This window comes from Phyllobates terribilis, unplaced genomic scaffold (assembly GCF_046119375.1).
Source record: "Phyllobates terribilis strain yellow unplaced genomic scaffold, ASM4611937v1 Scaffold_11__3_contigs__length_659146591, whole genome shotgun sequence".
Classification (NCBI taxonomy): Eukaryota; Metazoa; Chordata; class Amphibia; order Anura; family Dendrobatidae; genus Phyllobates; species Phyllobates terribilis.
In genome coordinates, this window is record NW_027362771.1 from 151,631,331 (window position 1) to 151,648,962 (window position 17,632).

At 41.5% G+C, this 17,632-nt stretch overlaps 1 protein-coding gene across 3 annotated transcripts in view; it reads left to right on the top strand.

Annotated features, from left to right (window-relative positions):
* FGD6 (FYVE, RhoGEF and PH domain containing 6) overlaps positions 1–17,632 on the top strand; it is a 128,999-nt gene that overhangs the window by 60,655 nt on the left and 50,712 nt on the right. For all 3 annotated transcript variants that reach the window (XM_073651681.1, XM_073651682.1, XM_073651683.1), the window contains exon 3: positions 16,042–16,180. In XM_073651681.1, the coding sequence (XP_073507782.1) occupies positions 16,042–16,180 (139 nt within the window). The remainder of the gene's footprint in view (positions 1–16,041; positions 16,181–17,632) is intronic.

Sequence of the window (17,632 nt, forward strand, 5' to 3'; positions counted from 1 at the left end):
TAGTGCTCAAAATTGTTGGGTTACAGAAGGTCTTTGTATCTCTTGGGGGGAGGGGAAGGGGGAGTAGGTTCTAATTTTATAATCTGATATAAAACCTAGTATTTGAAGATGGACAAAATTCAGATCATGGGAACTCTTCAGAATGACTGGAAAGGAACATTTCCAGATGTCTGTTTTTTAACGGATAGAACACGTACACATTATAGTTTAAAAGCATGCTCACATGTTTTGTGTTTTTTTTTTTTTTGTTTGGATTTTTTTGCGCACCACCTTTCTGAGGGGGAAAAAAGACACGTCACACTTCATAAATGTCTTCTAATGAGTGAAAACCGTACTAAAAGGCACATGCACACTGAAAAAAACCTCAATGCAGTCTAAGTATATGGGATTTTAAAAGCGCTATTTACTCATTGTGGAAACTATCTGAGCAGATGTTAGGGCTTGTTGCAGATTTTCAAACTACCACAATTCCCTTTTATCTCTTTCTTACCAAAAATGGTGAATTTCTTGAGCATGTTGTGGATTTTGGTACAGATTTCTAGTGGATTTCAACATGACAAATCTTCCCTCTGTGAAGATGTCAGCACTCTTTTTCTTAATCTCTCAATTAGACTTGAAGCATTAAAGGGATATTCTGATTTTATAAAAATGTAGCATAATCAATATAGAAATTAAGTCATTGATCTTTCATATATATTTTATTCATTTGGTAGTAGTAGCTAGGGATCTTGCAATGCCAATCTGCAACACTTCTTTTGGATCATTCCTAATCCAATTTAGATTGTAGATTGCATCACACAATAGTGTAACTAGAGTCCCTTAAGTCCCATGGCCAAATTTTGATCCTTGCATTCCACCACCCTCATGATGTTCCAATTCATGGACCCCCATTGCCATTGCCGGAGCGTTTAAAGACCTATATGTTTGACTTGCGTAAATTAAAAAAGTTTATACTTCCAAATGACAAATATTGTCATTATAGTGTTACTAAGTAACATTCACTATACCAAGATCAATATCGCTATACAAGGGCAACATAATGCCGTTACACATGACCATATATTACCATGCATAGTGTCTTATAATAGCCACTATCCTGTAACTAAACAAAACCAACTATACCAAGACCAATATACCAATTAGACCAGCTACAAGTGGCAAATATCACCACGCAACACCATGACTACATATTATCAGCATATTGTGGTGACGGAATAATACCACCATATTAATCAAAGAAAAACTACAGTACTAACACAAATATTACCACCAGTGACTGTTATACAGAGGAGCTCTGTAGATATTCTAAATGTATACAGTACAGATAAATCTTGGGACACACTGGTGGCGTCTCCAATTGATGTCAGTAATTTAAATTTCTTCTTCGTCTGGTTGGGTCTTCCAGCTTTGACTCTTTCTTGCAAAGTGTAACAGACAGACATCTACTGCTATTTGCTACTAGAGCACCCTCCCACCTTTTCCCCCCACTTCTACACTGCCCTGGATGAAGAGGAAAAGTGACAGTGCCACCCTGGTACTCTACACAGTAACAATACCTCTCCTTTTGTTCTCCCCAAAGTAGCAGTATTCTGAAAAATAAAACATATTACTACAGTAATGTCCCCCTTTGTGACCCTCTCATAGTAGAAATATCCTCTTCTGTGGCCCCCATACAGTTTTAATGCTTATATCCCCTTTCAGGACCCCAAAAAGTAGTAACAGTTCACTTTGTGCCCTCAGGAAGTAATGTCTATCTTGGTGTCTAAACACAGCAGTAGTGTCTCACTTCTCAGTGGCACCCCTACAGTAGTAACATAAACCAGTTTTGCCCCCATACATTAATATTAGTTTCCACCTTTTATGCCCTGTTATAGTTGTAGTGACTCCATTTTGTTGCCTTAGGGTATGTGCACACGATGCAGAAATGCTCAGGATTTCTTCCTGAGCGTTTCTGCATCTCTCTGGCAGGAAAAAACGCATGCGGATTGTACATGCGGTTTCCTGCCAGGGACATGCGGTCTTCACTTTCATTTCCGCATGGGGGTTGACAAGCGCTTCCCAAGCGATTTTAGCATCACTTGGAAAGTGCTTGTCAACTTCACACTATATAAATCCATGCAACCGGCATGGATTTATATAGTGTGTGAATGTCAAAAAATAAAAAATAAATCTATACGTTACCCTCTGATGGCCCCCGGTGTCCTGCTTCGCTCGGTCCCGGCTGCCGGCAGTGAAGACTTTAGGACCTTCCGACGTCAGCATCACGTGACCCGTCACATGACTCTTACGTCAGCGAAGGTCCTTCTTCATTCAACCGCGAAGTGCGGGGAATCAAGCAGGAGCGCTGCGCGGGCCGTCACAAGGTGAGAATATATATATTTTTTATTTTATTCTTTTTTTTTTTAATGGTACCTGGGTCTGGATGAGAGTCCTCTCATCCACACCCGGGTACCATCCGCACATTAGACCGCATGAAAAGCGCATCAACATATACAGTGATGCGGATTCCATGCGGTCTAATGCAAGTCAATGGCGGCAAAAGAGCAGCGTTTCCGCAAAATTAATTGACATGCTGCGGATTTTTGACCGCAGCGTTTACGCTGCGGAAAAATCCGCATCATGGGCACAGCACATGCGGATTTCAATTGGGGAACATTGCTGCCCTTCTACCATGCGTTTTTCATGCGTTTCCGCAACTGCAAAAACGCCGTGGAAACGCATGAAAAACGCATCGTGTGAACTCCGCCTTAAGATATGGGCCTACAAAGGCTAACATTATTAATGTATGGGGACACAATGGATAGCATTATTAATGTCGTCATTGTTGTCCCATACATTAATAATGTCCTCCATTGTGGCTCCATCCACCAATAATATCCTGCCTTTGGGACACATTAATAATGTCCTCCCATTCTGGCCCCCGTATGCATGTAATATACCCCATTCTGGCCTCATATACTTATATGTTATAAGTGAAATGTCCCCCATATACTTGTAATATCCACCATAGTGTTCCTCTTCACATAGAAAGTAAAAAAAATAACAACGAAAAAACAAACATGCTTATCTCCTGTCCTCGCTCCCATGATGAGTGGCTTCCTCTTCCTCCTGCTCCTTTATCATCCAACACAGGCAGCACAATGCAATGACGTCATTGCATCACCTGCGACGGCCGAACATCAACTGCTGGCATCTGTTAGGCCAGTGGATTTGATAGGTATTGCGGCGCTGAGAGTGAGTTCCTGGATGTGTGTCCGATGAAGCTCCAAGCCTGATTGCGATCATCCATTGGCATCACACTTAGCCACTTAGTGGCAGATAGTCTGTGAAATCTGTTTGTCAGGGTTCAAGGAGGAAGGAGGAATTTTGAAAACAAATTTTTCCTGCTTTCTTGTTCCCTACACTCCCCATAGTTAATCAACCTATAGTTATCCTACTATAAACAAAAGCCATTATGGTCCGTACTTATAGATATGTATTATTACACCAACTTGGTGAAAAGGATACGTCACTGAAGAAGACGACCACAAATGTCCAAAAAATATATAGTTTCTTTATTGAAATTGAAACAATTAGACATAAAATAGGTATAAAAAGGTGCCTCACAGAGGGTACATAGAGGGTATATATATGATGGTCCAATAGTAAAAAACATACATTCACTATAAGAATCCAGACAATACTTCCATAACAATATATAGGTTCCCATCCATAAATAGATATTGGACAATCCTGATACTCTAATAGTAGATGTATGCACAATTCAAAGCCCAGCATGTACTTTAGTAATGAAGGTATTACCTGTAAAAATAAGTTTAGCTGTAACCAGAGACCGAGACCATCACCATGTTCCTCCACCAAAACATGCGTCTTGCTCCTGTTTCTTTCGGGGACGTAAGAAAAAAAAAGGAACACGCGTTGGGGTGGTGGGACCAGGATAGTTCTGTACCTATTTATGGATGGGAACCTATATATTGTTATGGAAGTATGGTCTAGATTCCTATAGTGAATGTATGTTTTTTACTATTGGACAATCATACTTGTACTTTCTGTGAGGCACATTTTCTACCTATTTTACATCTAATTGAAATTTAAACAAAGGAAAACTGTGTGTGTGTATACCGTGGGTATGGAAAGTATTCAGGCCCCTTTAAATTTTTCATTCTTTGTTTCATTGCAGCCATTTGGTAAACTCTGAAAAATTAATTTTTATCTCATTAAAGTATACTGCACCCCATCTTGACTGAAAAACCCCCCAGAAATATAGAAATTTTTTCAAATTTATTAATAAAAACCCCTGAAATATCACATGGTCATAAGTATTCAGACCCTTTGCTCAGACACTCATATTTAAGTCACATGTTGTCCATTTCCTTGTGAACCTCCTTGAGATGGTTCTACTCCTTCATTGGAGTCCAGCTGTTTTTAATTAAACTGATAGGACTTGATTTGGAAAGGCACACACCTGTCTACATAAGACCTCACAGCTCAGTGCATGTCAGACCAAATGAGAATCATGATCTCAAAGGAAATGCCCAAGGAGCTCAGACAGAATTGTGGCATGGCACAGATCTGGCCAAGGTTACAAAAGAATTTCTGCATTACTCAAGGTTCCTAAGAGCACAGTGGCCTCCATAATCCTTAAATGGAAGAAGTTTGGGACCACCAGAAGTCTTCCTAGACCTGGCCTTCCAGCCAAACTGAGCAAATGTGGGAGAAGAGCCTTGGTGAGAGAGGTAAAGCAGGACCCCAAGATCACTGTGGCTGAGCACCAGAGGTGCAGTAGGGAGATGGGAGAAAGATCCACAAAGTCAACTAGCACTGCAGCCCTCCACCAGTCGGGACTTTATGGCAGAGTGGCCCGACGTAAGCCTCTCCTCAGTGCAAGACGTATAAAAACCTGCATAGAGTTTGCTCAAAAACACATGAAGGACTCCCAGACTATGAGAAATAAGATTCTCTGGTCTGATGAGATGAAGATAGGACTTTTTGGTGATAATTCTTAGCAGTATGTGTGGAGAAAACCAGGCACTGCTCATCACCTGCCCAATACAATCCCAACAGTGAAACATGATGGTGGCAGAATCATGCTATGGGGGTGTTCTTCAGCTGCAGGGACACAGGACGACTGGTTGCAATTGAAAGAAACATGAATGCGGCCAAGTACAGAGATATCCTGGATGAAAACCTCTTCCAGAGTGCTCTGGGCCTCAGACTTGGCCAAAGGTTCACCTTTCAACAAGACAATGACCCTAAGCACACAGCTAAAATAACAAAGGAGTGGCTTCAGAACAACTCTGTGACCATTCTTGACTGGCCCAGCCAGAGCCCTGACCTAAACCCAATTGAGCATCTCTGGAGAGACCTGAAAATGGCTGTCCACCAACGTTCACCATCCAACCTGATGGAACTGGAGAGGATCTGCAAGGAAGAATGGCAGAGGATCCCCAAATCCGGGTGTGAAAAAACTTGTTGCATCATTCCCAAGAACACTCATGGCTGTTCTAGCTCAAAAGGTGCTTCTACTCAATACTGAGCAAAGGGTCTGAACACTTATGTGATATTTCAGTTTTTCTTTTTTAATAAATTTGCAAAAATTCCTACATTTCTGGTTTTTTTTTTCAGTCAAGATGGGGTGCAGAGTGTACTTTAAAGAGCGGGAAAAAAATGAACTTTTTAGAATTTACCAAATGGCTGCAATGAAACAAAGAGAGAGATTTAAAGGGGTCTGAATACTTTCCATACCCACTGTGCGTATGTATGTGTGTGTGTGTGTGTATACAGAGATATATATATATATATATATATATATATATATATATATATATATATATATATATATATATATATATATATATATATATATATATATATATATATAATATAATATAATTATGAGAGAGTAATATAGGGATTTGTACTAACTCAGCCATGTTGGAGGTAAACACTGGCTCACTCAGTGATACAGTCCACAGGTTCAAACAGACTGGGTGTTTTAGTGTCCATAAACCCCTCAGGAAACAAAATATAACTGCCTCTTCCAGGCACCAAAAGGTAAAACAAAACTCAAAATAACCAGTCCATATAGCATGGCCTCAGCCATTTAAATGAAGTTCTTTGCTCTGCCTTGCAAGGTCTGAGCAGCACCTGCAAGCCTGCTCACCTTGCACAACATACAGACAGATTGAGACAGGTACAGCTGTCTTAAATCAAGCCTTCCAAGATCTGGACTGGAGGTAAGTGAGCAGCTGATTCCCCCCCCTTCCCAGCTCTTTCAGCTGCATAATCCGGGCCCATTAACTACCTCTCAGCACTATATGTGCTGGAGCCTGCTTCTCCGGGTCCTACATCACCGAAGCTTGGCACCTCGGGGACACATGCCTCCCGTCCACAACCTGTCCAGCTGCAATCTTACAACATACATACATACATATTATTTGGACTTTTGTGTTTTCTTCAGTGACTTTTCACGGAGTTGGTCTAACGATACTCCCCATAGTTAGTTTAGTCTGCACTAGGATCCTCCGTCAGGTACACCTTGAACAAACTTGACACACACAGTTGTAAGTTGCTGGTGTCAGTTTGGTGACAAATCACGGTGTTGGGAAAGATTTGAAGCTCTGTCATTGGATGATAGTTCAAGATGCCGGAAAAGTTTTTCATACTTAAAGGGAGTCTGTCAGGTCCTTTCTTTGTAGAATACTAATCACATCCTGAAATAGGGCTTGGGCATCCCTTTCAGGATATGTAATTTTTATTTCTCTACGTGGCCCCTTTGGGTTGCTGTAAGCCCCAGACAAATTTATTGTCTCGCTTCGGCAAGTCAAGCGTATGTACGTATGCTTGACTTGCTGGCACGCATGTAAATGTGAAGTTAATATTCACCCTTTCCGGCTGGCGTCCCTGATTCAATCAGAGTGCTGTGTTACTCGTCCGAGCATCGCATCGTAATCTTTGGACGGGCCGTCTGCTCTCCTGACAGGAGCGTGACAGCATGTATTTCTATGCAGCTGTCACTCTCCGGTCAGGAGAGCAGACGGCCAGTCCGAGGATTGCAATGTGATCCTCGAGCATACAGCAGTCTGACTTGGTGACGTCGGCACACAGGGTTTTGGCAGGATTATGGGTGGGGGAAGGGGTGTATATTCATTAGCCAAGCTTATATATGCTTAATCAGTGACACTGGCAGAGGGTTGGGTAGGATTATGGGCGGAGAAATGGGTGAATATTAATGTTATCTTTTACATGTGCTTGACTTGCCGGAGTGAGACAATAAATTTGTACGGTGCTTACAGCAAGACAAGGAGTTACGTAGAGAAATAAATATGACATATCCTGAAAGGGCTGCCCAAGCCCTATTTAAAGAGGTTGTCCACTAGTATACACAATGCCCCCATCGATTTAAACAGTGGAAAGAAGTGTTTTTGTAATTACCTTCTGTTGTCATTCTTGCCTGTGAGTGGTGCTATCGCTGACCACTCACTAGGCATCATGTAACCCGGCTGCAGCCTCGGCTGACATCCACTGATGTCACGTCAAGTACCGGCTGCTGCCGGGCGTGACCAAGTGAGGCTCTCCCCCCTGATTGATGGGCTGTGGGCGGAGTTTCACCGCACCTCACAGCCCCCACTATCCAGCGTGCACTTTCCCTCTCCTCTGCATTCGTTGGGATGTGTCTGGATGTCCGTTATGTCTAAAGGAGGGAACAGTGAAGTTGGCCGATAATGAGCCTCTGGACAGCCAATGCCAACACTGCTGGAACAACGCCAACACTATAGGTAAGTAAAGCTGTTATTATTTTACTTGGGGGTGGTGTGGGGAGGGGGTAAACATGGTGACTGAGAAGTAGTAGTGAATAACCATTTTTAAATGCATGTATTTTTGGTTAAAGGGAATCTATCAGTAGGATCAACCCTCTTAAGCCATCTATGCAAGTCAAAGAAACTTGAATAAAATGATACCTTGATATCTGTGATCCAATGTTTTATTCCAGAGAAATCCACATTTTTTCTTAGTTCTTAACAGCTCATTTAATTATTATTTGCAGGACATGGATCCTCCCTGAAAATCTGCCTCCAGAGATTATTTTAATTAAAAGGGGTCATTACCAATGTGATACATGTAATGACTGACAGTCTGCTCTCCTGATCTACATGTCTCACACTGGTAATGTCCCCTTTTGATTTAAAATAATCTCTGAAGCCGATTCTATGGGAGAGCGATGTCGCCCCTCCCTCCCCCCCCTTTACATGTTAAGAAAAATGCAGATTTCTCTGGAATAAGATCGCAGATTTCAAGGTATAATTTTATTCAACTTCCTATGACCTGCACGCCCCATATACACGGTTTAGGAGGGTCGATCCTACCGACCGATTCCCCTTAAAAATATTTTTTTGCAACTGGGATTCATAAAAGAATATGCACAGGTGTAAGCCGCGTACCGAGGGGGTCTCTCACAGAGCACAGCGGACCGAGGACAAAGGATACTAGAGTCAATTTGTTGGGGTAACGCCTTTTTACTAAAGACTGGAACTGGGTTGACCCGGCAATGCAAATAAGGAACAACAATAAATCTCACACACACACCTAGCTGTATATAGCTAGGACCCTTGCGCTACATAACCGGCAGGCCCAGGATGTACTAATAACAGAACTATAATTTGCCTACCCAGTGGTTCCGCCTAATGCAGTAACCGAGCGTTATCCAGAGGAATGATGTAAATGGATGGGTGCACAAGGCAGCCTGTAAAGTGGTGTAGCGCAAGAGTTAACAAACTTAACCAATCTCTATGTTGACAATACAGTTATACTAACTATACACCACCTCACCACTGGGGGGAGTCTCTAAGGTTTGCCCAAGACCTGCCTACAACCAATGTCTTTGAGAACTGGTGTTTGGCGCCAAACTATTCCTGCTCTTTGCATGTACCAACAGGATCCTGTGATGATATCTGAGCTCAGATCTTACTGGCCGATAACTGCTCTCCGATTAAGCTGGAGTCTGGGGAGAGGGTCATGCACTTGTCACAGGAGCGCAGTTTCAGCCTGTAAGGCTAGCAGAGGGTCTTTCTTGTCTCTCAAATCCCCGGGGGAGGAATCCAGCTCTGCATCCAATAACGGTTGTCCCTTCAAGGTAGCTCCTTCTCTCTGGCCAGAGTCACAGGAAAAGCTTCTCCTTCAGGCAAAGCTCTTTCCCGATCTCTGCATGCTGCACACACCAAGCTCTTGGAGTGCAGCTCCACCATCTCTCTCCTCTCTTCTCTAGCTCCTCTTTTTGCTGACTCACACCAACAAGTTCACCAAAAAGTTCTTTGCTTTTAGAGGCAACAGGGACCTCTGGTGGCCAGAGGCTGATTAAAGCAGCAATGTCCACACAAGTCACTCTTACACAGGTTGCCTTATATAACCTCTCTATTGTTGTGTCTATGGCTGGCTGCAGAATAAGGTCAACTAAGAATCCGTCAATCCCCCCATTCTGTTCCAGTTTGTAACTTTTTTTTTTTTTTTTATCATGCCCTTCTCAGCTGATTTATAACCTGAAAGTTTAGCTACAACTATGATGTGGTTTGTGGTCCTAAATCGGCTAATGGCGCAGTAAAAAAAAAAGTTACAAACTCTGTGGGACCAGCTCTCCTGATGGATTCTTTATTAACCGCTTCCCGACCGTCCACTGTAGATAAACGTCCGCGCTGCCTGGGCTCTGTGCAGCGCGGACGTTTAAAAACGGTGTGTGGTCCCGCAGCGCTCAGGACCCCCAGGGTCCTGCAAGCGCTGCAGGAGCGGTGCAGAGCGATAGCTCTGACAGGGAACATCATCGGGACCTGATTGGATCAGGTCCCAGTGATGTTAACCCTTGGCTGTCTTCTATATGCCGCGATCTATAGTGATCACGGCATATAGAAGACAGCAGGAGGAGAGGGGGGTCGTCAACTTACCTCTCCCCTGATAGCTTCCAGGACCTTGGGTTGCTATGGCAGCTGGAGGTCACATGACCGCCTCCAGCTCTGCCATATATGGTGTCCTGCCTGGCTCAGCCTGCAGCCTGCAGCTCAAGCCAGGCAGGAGACTGACTGTGAAAGTCAGTGAAGATCTCATGTAATGTAATATATGTCTATTACATTACATGAGATCAGGGATCAGAAAAATAAAAATTAATGTCCCATACAGGGACTAAGTAAAAATGTAAAAAAAAATGTTTTGAAACTGTCAAAAAAAAAAATACAAAATAAATTAAAATAAATAAATAAAATATTAAACCGATTAAATTCGTATATTTATGCAAAAATAAAAAAAGTACACATATTTGGTATGTATATTTATGCAAAAATAAAAAAAGTACACATATTTGGTATTGCCGCGTCCGAAACAACCCGAGCTATAAAACTGTCACACTAATTAACTCCTTCTGTGCACACTGTAATAAAAATAAATAAAAAACGGAGCAAAAAACTATGCTTTTTCCTCATATCGCCAAACAAAAAGTGGAAAAAAATGCGATCAAAAAGCAAAATGGAAATAAAAATGGTACCGCTGAAAACGTCATCTTGTTCCGCAAAAAAAAAGCCGCCATACAGCTCCATCAGCCAAAAAATAAAAAAGTTATAGCGCTCAGAATAAAGCAATGCAAAAAAAAGATTTTTTCTATAAAATTGTTTTATTGTGTAAAAGCGCCAAAACATAAAAAAATATACAGTAAGTGTAGTATCGCTGTAAACGTACTGACCCGAAGAATAACGCTGCCTGATCACTTTTACCACACGCAGAACGGCATAAAAAAAAAACCCTCAAAAAAACAATTCCTGAATTGTTGGTTTTTGTTAATTTTACCTCCCAAAAAACAGAATAGAAAGCGATCAAAAAATGTCCTGTACCCAAAAATGGTACCAATAAAAATGTCAACTCGTCCCGCAAAAAACAAGCCGTCACATGACTGTCGGCCGAAATATGGAAAAATTATAGCTCTCAAAATATGTCGATGCAAAAACTAGATTTTGCAAAAAAAAAGCGTCTTAGTGTGTGACAGCTGTCAGTCATAAAAACCCGATATAAATCTGGTATCTCTGTAATCGCACCGACCCGAAGAATAAAGTAATCTAATCAGTTATATCACACTAGGAACGGCGTAAAAAATAAATAAAACCAATTCTTCACCTGCTACTGATTTGTTTATTATGTCTTCCAAAGATCGCAGTATGGCTCGGCACACATTTATACTACGCTCTGCTCTAAGCGCTTACACCAGAGTTTCCGTGTAAATCTCTGAAATATGTGATTCAGCCGGAACCCATGACGGAAGATTCCCTGTAATGAGGCAGATATAGGCCACTGTGGATGCCGTCTGGCCTGTGATCCCAAGGTGTCATTTGTTTTAGGCGTGCATAAAAGTGCGGTTGGCCACAGTTTTGTGCACTTCTGAAAAAAAGGACACCACTAAACAGAGGCCAGACGGAGTCCAGAGTAACTCTGCTGCCTCATTACAGTAAATGGATCCGGCAGGGGTTTCATCTGAATTACATCACTTGGAAATTTAGATGGAAACCCCGATGTAAGTGCTCAGCCTAGAGCGCCGGATAAATGTTACGTAAAATGTTCCCAATAAAAGCTTCAACTCAGTCCTCAAAAAAAGCTAGTCCCCACTCAGGTCCATCAGCTGTTAAAAATATAAGGGACTTCCAAGTTACTGGTAGCAGAAAGGCTCTGGAAAAGCAAAATGGTCCTTGCCCCCCAAAAGAAATTCAGAAAATTGTGTGCTCCCAAATCCAACTGCCTATTCTACAATAATTTGTTCTCCAATTGTCAAATAGCTCTCCGTCCCCCCCAGATCTCGCCGTATGGCTGAGCGGTACGATACAGCCACATATGGGGTATTGCCACTTTTAGAAGAAATTGTGTGACACATTTCGGCACCATTTTTACCCATTGCCCTGTGTGAAAATGTAAAATCTGAGGGTAAAACATTTTTTTGTGGTAAAAATATAATTATGCTTTTTTCACTGCCCAATGGTATAAATTTAAAAATTAAAAAATACTCACTACTTCCTTGAGAGGTGTAGTTTACAAAATGGGGTCACTTGTGGGGGTTTCTGCTGTTTCGGCATGTCAGCGACTCTTCAAATGTGACATGGTGTCTGCTGCCTATCCCAGCCAACATAGCGCTCCTTTCTCTTCCGAACCCTGCCGTACACCAAAGCAGTGGTTTTCCCCCACATATGGGGTATCAGCGTACTCAGGAGAAATTGTACAACAAATTTCATGGTGCAATTTATCCTGTTACCCTTATGATAATGCAAAATTAGGGAATGAAAAACATTTTTTGTGGGAAAACTGTGAAAATTTTATTTTTATGGCTCAATATTATAAACTTCTGTGAAGCAGCTGGGGGTGCAAGGTGCTCACCACACATCTAGATAAGTTCCCTAAGGGGTCTAGTTTCCAAAATGGTGTCACTTGTGGGGGGTTTCCACTGTTCAGGCACATCAGGGGCTCTTCAAATGCAACATGGCGTCCGCTAATTATTCAAACAAATTTTACATTCAAAAAGTCAAATGGCTCTCCTTCCCTTCCAAACCCTGCCGTGCGCCCAAACAGTGGTTTGCCTCCACATATGGGGTATCTGCGTGTTCAGGAGAAATTGCACAACAAATTTCATGGTGCAATTTGTCCTATTACCCTTATGATAATGCAAAATTAAGGGATGAAAAACGTTTTTGTGGGAAAAATGTGAAAATTTTATTTTTACAGCTCAATATTATAAACTTCTGTGAAGCACCTTGGGGTTCAAGGTGCTCACCACACATCTAGATATGTTCCCTAAGGGGTCTAGTTTCCAAAATGGTGTTCCTAAACAGTGGAAACCCCCCACAAGTGACATCAGTGGCTCTCCAAACGCAACATGGCATCTGCTAATTATTCAGACAAATTTTACATTCAAAAAGTCTAATGGCGCTCCTTCCCTTCCGAGCCCTGCTGTGCGCCCAAACAGTGGTTTTCCCTCACATATGGGGTATCAGCGCGCTCAAGAGAAATTGCACAAAAATTTTGGGGTCCATTTTTTCCTGTTACCCCTGTGAAAATAAAAAAAATGGGTCTAAAGTAACATTTTTGTGAAAAAAGTTAAATGTTCATTTTTTCTTCCACATTCCAAAAATTCCTGTGAAGCACCTGAAGGGTTAATAAAGTTCTTGAATGTGGTTTTGAGCACCTTGAGGGGTGCAGTCTTTAGAATGGTGTCACTTTTGGGTATTTTCTGTCATAAAGAACCCTCAAAGTGACTTCAAATATGACGTGGTCCCTAAAAAAATGTTTTTGTAAATTTTGTTGGAAAAATGAGAAATCGCTGGTCAACTTTTAACCCTTATAGCTCCCTAACAAAAAAAAAAATTTTGGTTCCAAAATTGTGCTGATGTAAAGTAGACATGTGGGAAATGTTATTTATTAACTATTTTGTGTGATATATCTCTCTGATTTAAGGGCATGAAAATTCAAAGTTTGAAAATTGCAAAATTTTAAAAATTTTCGCCAAATTTCCGATTTTTTTCCACAAATAAACGCAAGTGATATTCGAAGAAATTTTACCACTATCATGAAGTACAATATGTCACGAAAAAACCATCTCAGAGTCAGGGGGATCCGTTGAAGCGTTCCAGAGTAATTACTTCATAAAGTGACAGTGGTCAGAATTGAAAAAATTGGCCCGGTCACGAAGGCAAAAACAGGCTCTGGTGCGAAGTGGTTAATTTCCTTTTGCAGCTAGTAATACACAGGGTAACAAACAGCCTTAAAATCCAAACTGTTGCACATTTTTAATGAAACCCAACTGCAAAATTTTTTTTAACCCAGAATACATGCATTAAAGTTAAAAAAAAAAAAAAAAAAAAGCCCCTAAAGTTGACTCTCTCTTTTTATATTGGTTGGATCGTGATGCCTAAGATGAATAGACACAGGGACGGGTTGCAGAGTAAAGCTAAGGTATTGGCTATGAGGGGGCTTATCCCTGATTCGTGGCCCTGTGGTTCGGGCAGTGTAAATCACCTGACAGGTTTCCTTTTAATGCTTAAATTCAAAGATTCGTGTTCTTATCACTTAGAAGGGATGTTCTTACCATGGCTGTTCCTGCACTCTCTTCTGTTCTTCAGAATGTTCTGTTTGTTATAAATTATTTAGCATGCTTCAACCTAATCTAATGTACTATACAGTCATTTAACCAGAAGCTATTGGCTTAATATCTTGGACAGTATCATCTTACCATGAATTGACTAAACACATTTATTAGATTGTCCCCAACTATTGCTGACTTTTATCCTGACATACAATGCCTTTAGTAAATCATTATTCAAAGACCAAATCAGTTTTGTATATTTTAAAGAAAAAAAAAAGTTTTCATTTGCAACCTTACTGAGTATATACAGCATAGTTTTACTATTAATCAAATATTAACTCTAGTTTAAATGTAAATAGTTTTTTTGTGAACATGTTTTAAAGTCATAAAATAGTGATGTGAAATGTTATAAAGTCTGATCTGTGATGGTCTAGGTCAGTGGTCCCCGATCTTCCTTGCCTCAGATCTGAGTGAGGGCCGTGAGCCACATTCAGAGACTCCTTGAATAATGAAATCCAGCTCCTGCCTCCCCACAGTAGTGACATTTAGAGCCCCCTTGCCAAGTACAGTGACAGCCAAAACTCCTCCACACCCCACTCTCCCTAAGACATCACACCAAGGCAGCATACCTAAATCCAGGGGTTCCCACTTTACCCTCATACGGTATTTTTGCATCAAGCTCTCCCGCCACACTATCGCATCCAGCTTCAAGTTCCCCCTCTATCTGGCAGTATCATTCTTTGTCCAGTTGAGAATTTACCTAATTCCCAAGGCCATTATATGCTCATCCAAATCTACTCTTTTGTGCAGGGATACTCTCAAGTCCCTATCTGTAGACCTGCTCTTCATAGCTGATTGCTAGATCTGGTGCTGTTGCACCAAGCTGGCAAACAGCCACAACGCACACATCATGGGTCCACGAGCCACATGTGGCTCCTGAGTCACAGGTTGAAGATCTTCACCAGTTGCTAGTATAAAGTAGCTGAATCTTTCAGATGGGCATTGTGTTTCTTTAACTATTGTCAGTTTCCACCTGTTGTTAGCGTTGGCTTCTCTGTGACTAGAGGTAATGGCTCTGTGACCAACAGTATAAAACAATCCAAAATGTTAGAAGTCAGAAGCTCATTTCTAGATGTGTTTCTTTCCCTGCTGTTGAGTTCTGTCTTTTTTTTTTTTTGCCATCCTCTTTTATTTCTGCTGGGTTTTAGTCATTTTTCTGTGATGACACTAGCGTTACATAGTTACGTAGGTTGAAGAAAGACTTGGGTCCATCAAGTTCAACCTTCCTCCCCCAATTGTGCATTTTGTCACTAATTTAACTGTAGCCCACAATGTTATGTGTATCGAGGAAATCATCCAGCCCTTTTTTGAAAGCTGTTATAGTATCTGCCATTACTACCTCTTGTGGTCGGGCATTCCACAGTCTGACTGCTCTGACTGTAAAGAACTCTTTCCTGTTTAGGTGCCGGAATCACATTTCTTCCACCTGTAATGAGTGCCCCCTGGTCCTTAGTTTGGTCTTTGGAAGGAATAAGTCATGTACTAGTCCTTTTTACTGAAAACACATATATTTGTACATATAAATGAGATCTCCACTGAGGCGTCGTTTTTCTAAGGTAAACAAGCTCAACTTTTCCAGCCTCTCAACATGAGAGGCCTTCCATCCCTTGTAATAATCTAGTTGCCCGCCTTTGAACTGACTCTGACTTCTGAATATCCCTTTTAAAATGTGGAGTCCAAAACTGGATCCCATAAACCATATGAGGCCTCACCAGTGATTTATAAAGGGGTAACAATACTTTGGGATCGCGGGATTTTATTTCTCTTTTTATACATCCGAAAATCTTGCTTGCCTTTGCAGCTGCTGCTTGACATTGAGTACTGCTCCTCAGCTTACTTGTAACCAGATTACCCAAATTTTTAATGCATTTTCTCATTTGCAGTGAGCCATCACAAGAAGATCCTGATGATGACTTGGGCCTTGTTCACTCTGATGAAGAGGAAATTATCAATAGCTCAGATGAAGATGATTTCAGCTCGGACTCTAGCAAAACTGATCTTGATAATCTGGAAGAAAAATTGGTGTGTAGCTTTGTGATTCATGTAAAACCTATAGTCTTTGAGTATGACTAAAGGTTTAAATATTTTTACAATTTCCTGTGACTGTATCCCAAATCTTCTATATTTATTAATAATTTTGCTTTGCTTATATAGCCCCATCATGCAACTTAGCAGTTTACAGACATTATCATCACTGTCCCCCCTGGGGCTCACAATCCAAACACCTAGTGATTGGGAATTTAGAGTTTCGAAGGAAATCTGAGTACCTGGAGGAAACCCCCGCAAACATGGGGAGAACATACAAACTCCTTGCAAATATTATCCTTGGTTGATGCTTTAGCATGGGTGGTTTTCCTGATACCAGCACCAATTACATCAATATGTGCTCTTTATCCAGACACTTAACCCCTTTCTGACCAGGTCAGTAATAGTACGCACCTGGTCGGAAAGGCCGGTTCAGCGGGGGCTCCGACGCTGAGCCCGCACTGAACCGGGCACATGTCAGCTGATTTGTACAGCTGACATGTGCCCGCAACAGCCGCGGGTGGAATCGCGATCCACCCGCGGCTGTTAACATGTTAAATGCCGCTGTCCATCTCTGACAGCGGCATTTAACTCGCGCTTCCGGCAAGTGTGTCCTAAGCCCCGCCCATCGGTGACCCCGTCACGTGATCGCGGGTCATCGATGGGTGGTCATGACAACCCAGGGTCTGCAGCAGACGCCTGTGGTTGTCATGTCTCAATTGCTATGAGCGCCACCTAGTGGTCGGCGCTCATAGCAAGTGAGCATTTCTGCTGCATACAAGCGATCTGCTCATCGCCTATATGCAGTGGAAGCAATCAGACAACTGCTGCTTCTAGTCTCCTATGGAGACTATTGAAGCATGCAGTAAGTGTAAAAAAAAATGTTTTTAAAAAATATATAAAAAAAAAAAAAAACATATAAAAGTTTAAATCACCCCCCCTTTCGCCCCATTCAAAATAAAATAATAAAAAAAAAACCCCACATACACATATTTGGTATCGCCGCTTTCAGAATCGCCCGATCTATCAATATAAAAGAAGAATTAATCCAATCGGTAAACGGCGTAACGAGAAAAAAATTATAAACGCCAGATTTATGGTTTTTTGGTCGCTGCAACATTGCAATAAAATGCAATAACGGGCGATCAAAACATCGGATCTACCCCAAAATAGTATCAATAAAAACGTCAGCCTGGCACGCACAAAATAAGCCCTCACACGGCCCCAGATCCTGAAAAATGGAGACGCTACGGGTCTTGGAAAATGGCGTCAATTTTTTTTATTTATTTATTTTTTTTTTAGCAAACTTTGGATTTTTTTTTCACCACTTAAATAAAAAAGAACCTGTACATGTTTGGTGTCTACGAACTCGTAATGACCTGGAGAATAATGATGGCAGGTCAGTTTTAGCATTAAGTGAACGTGGTAAAAAAAGGACCCAAAAAACAA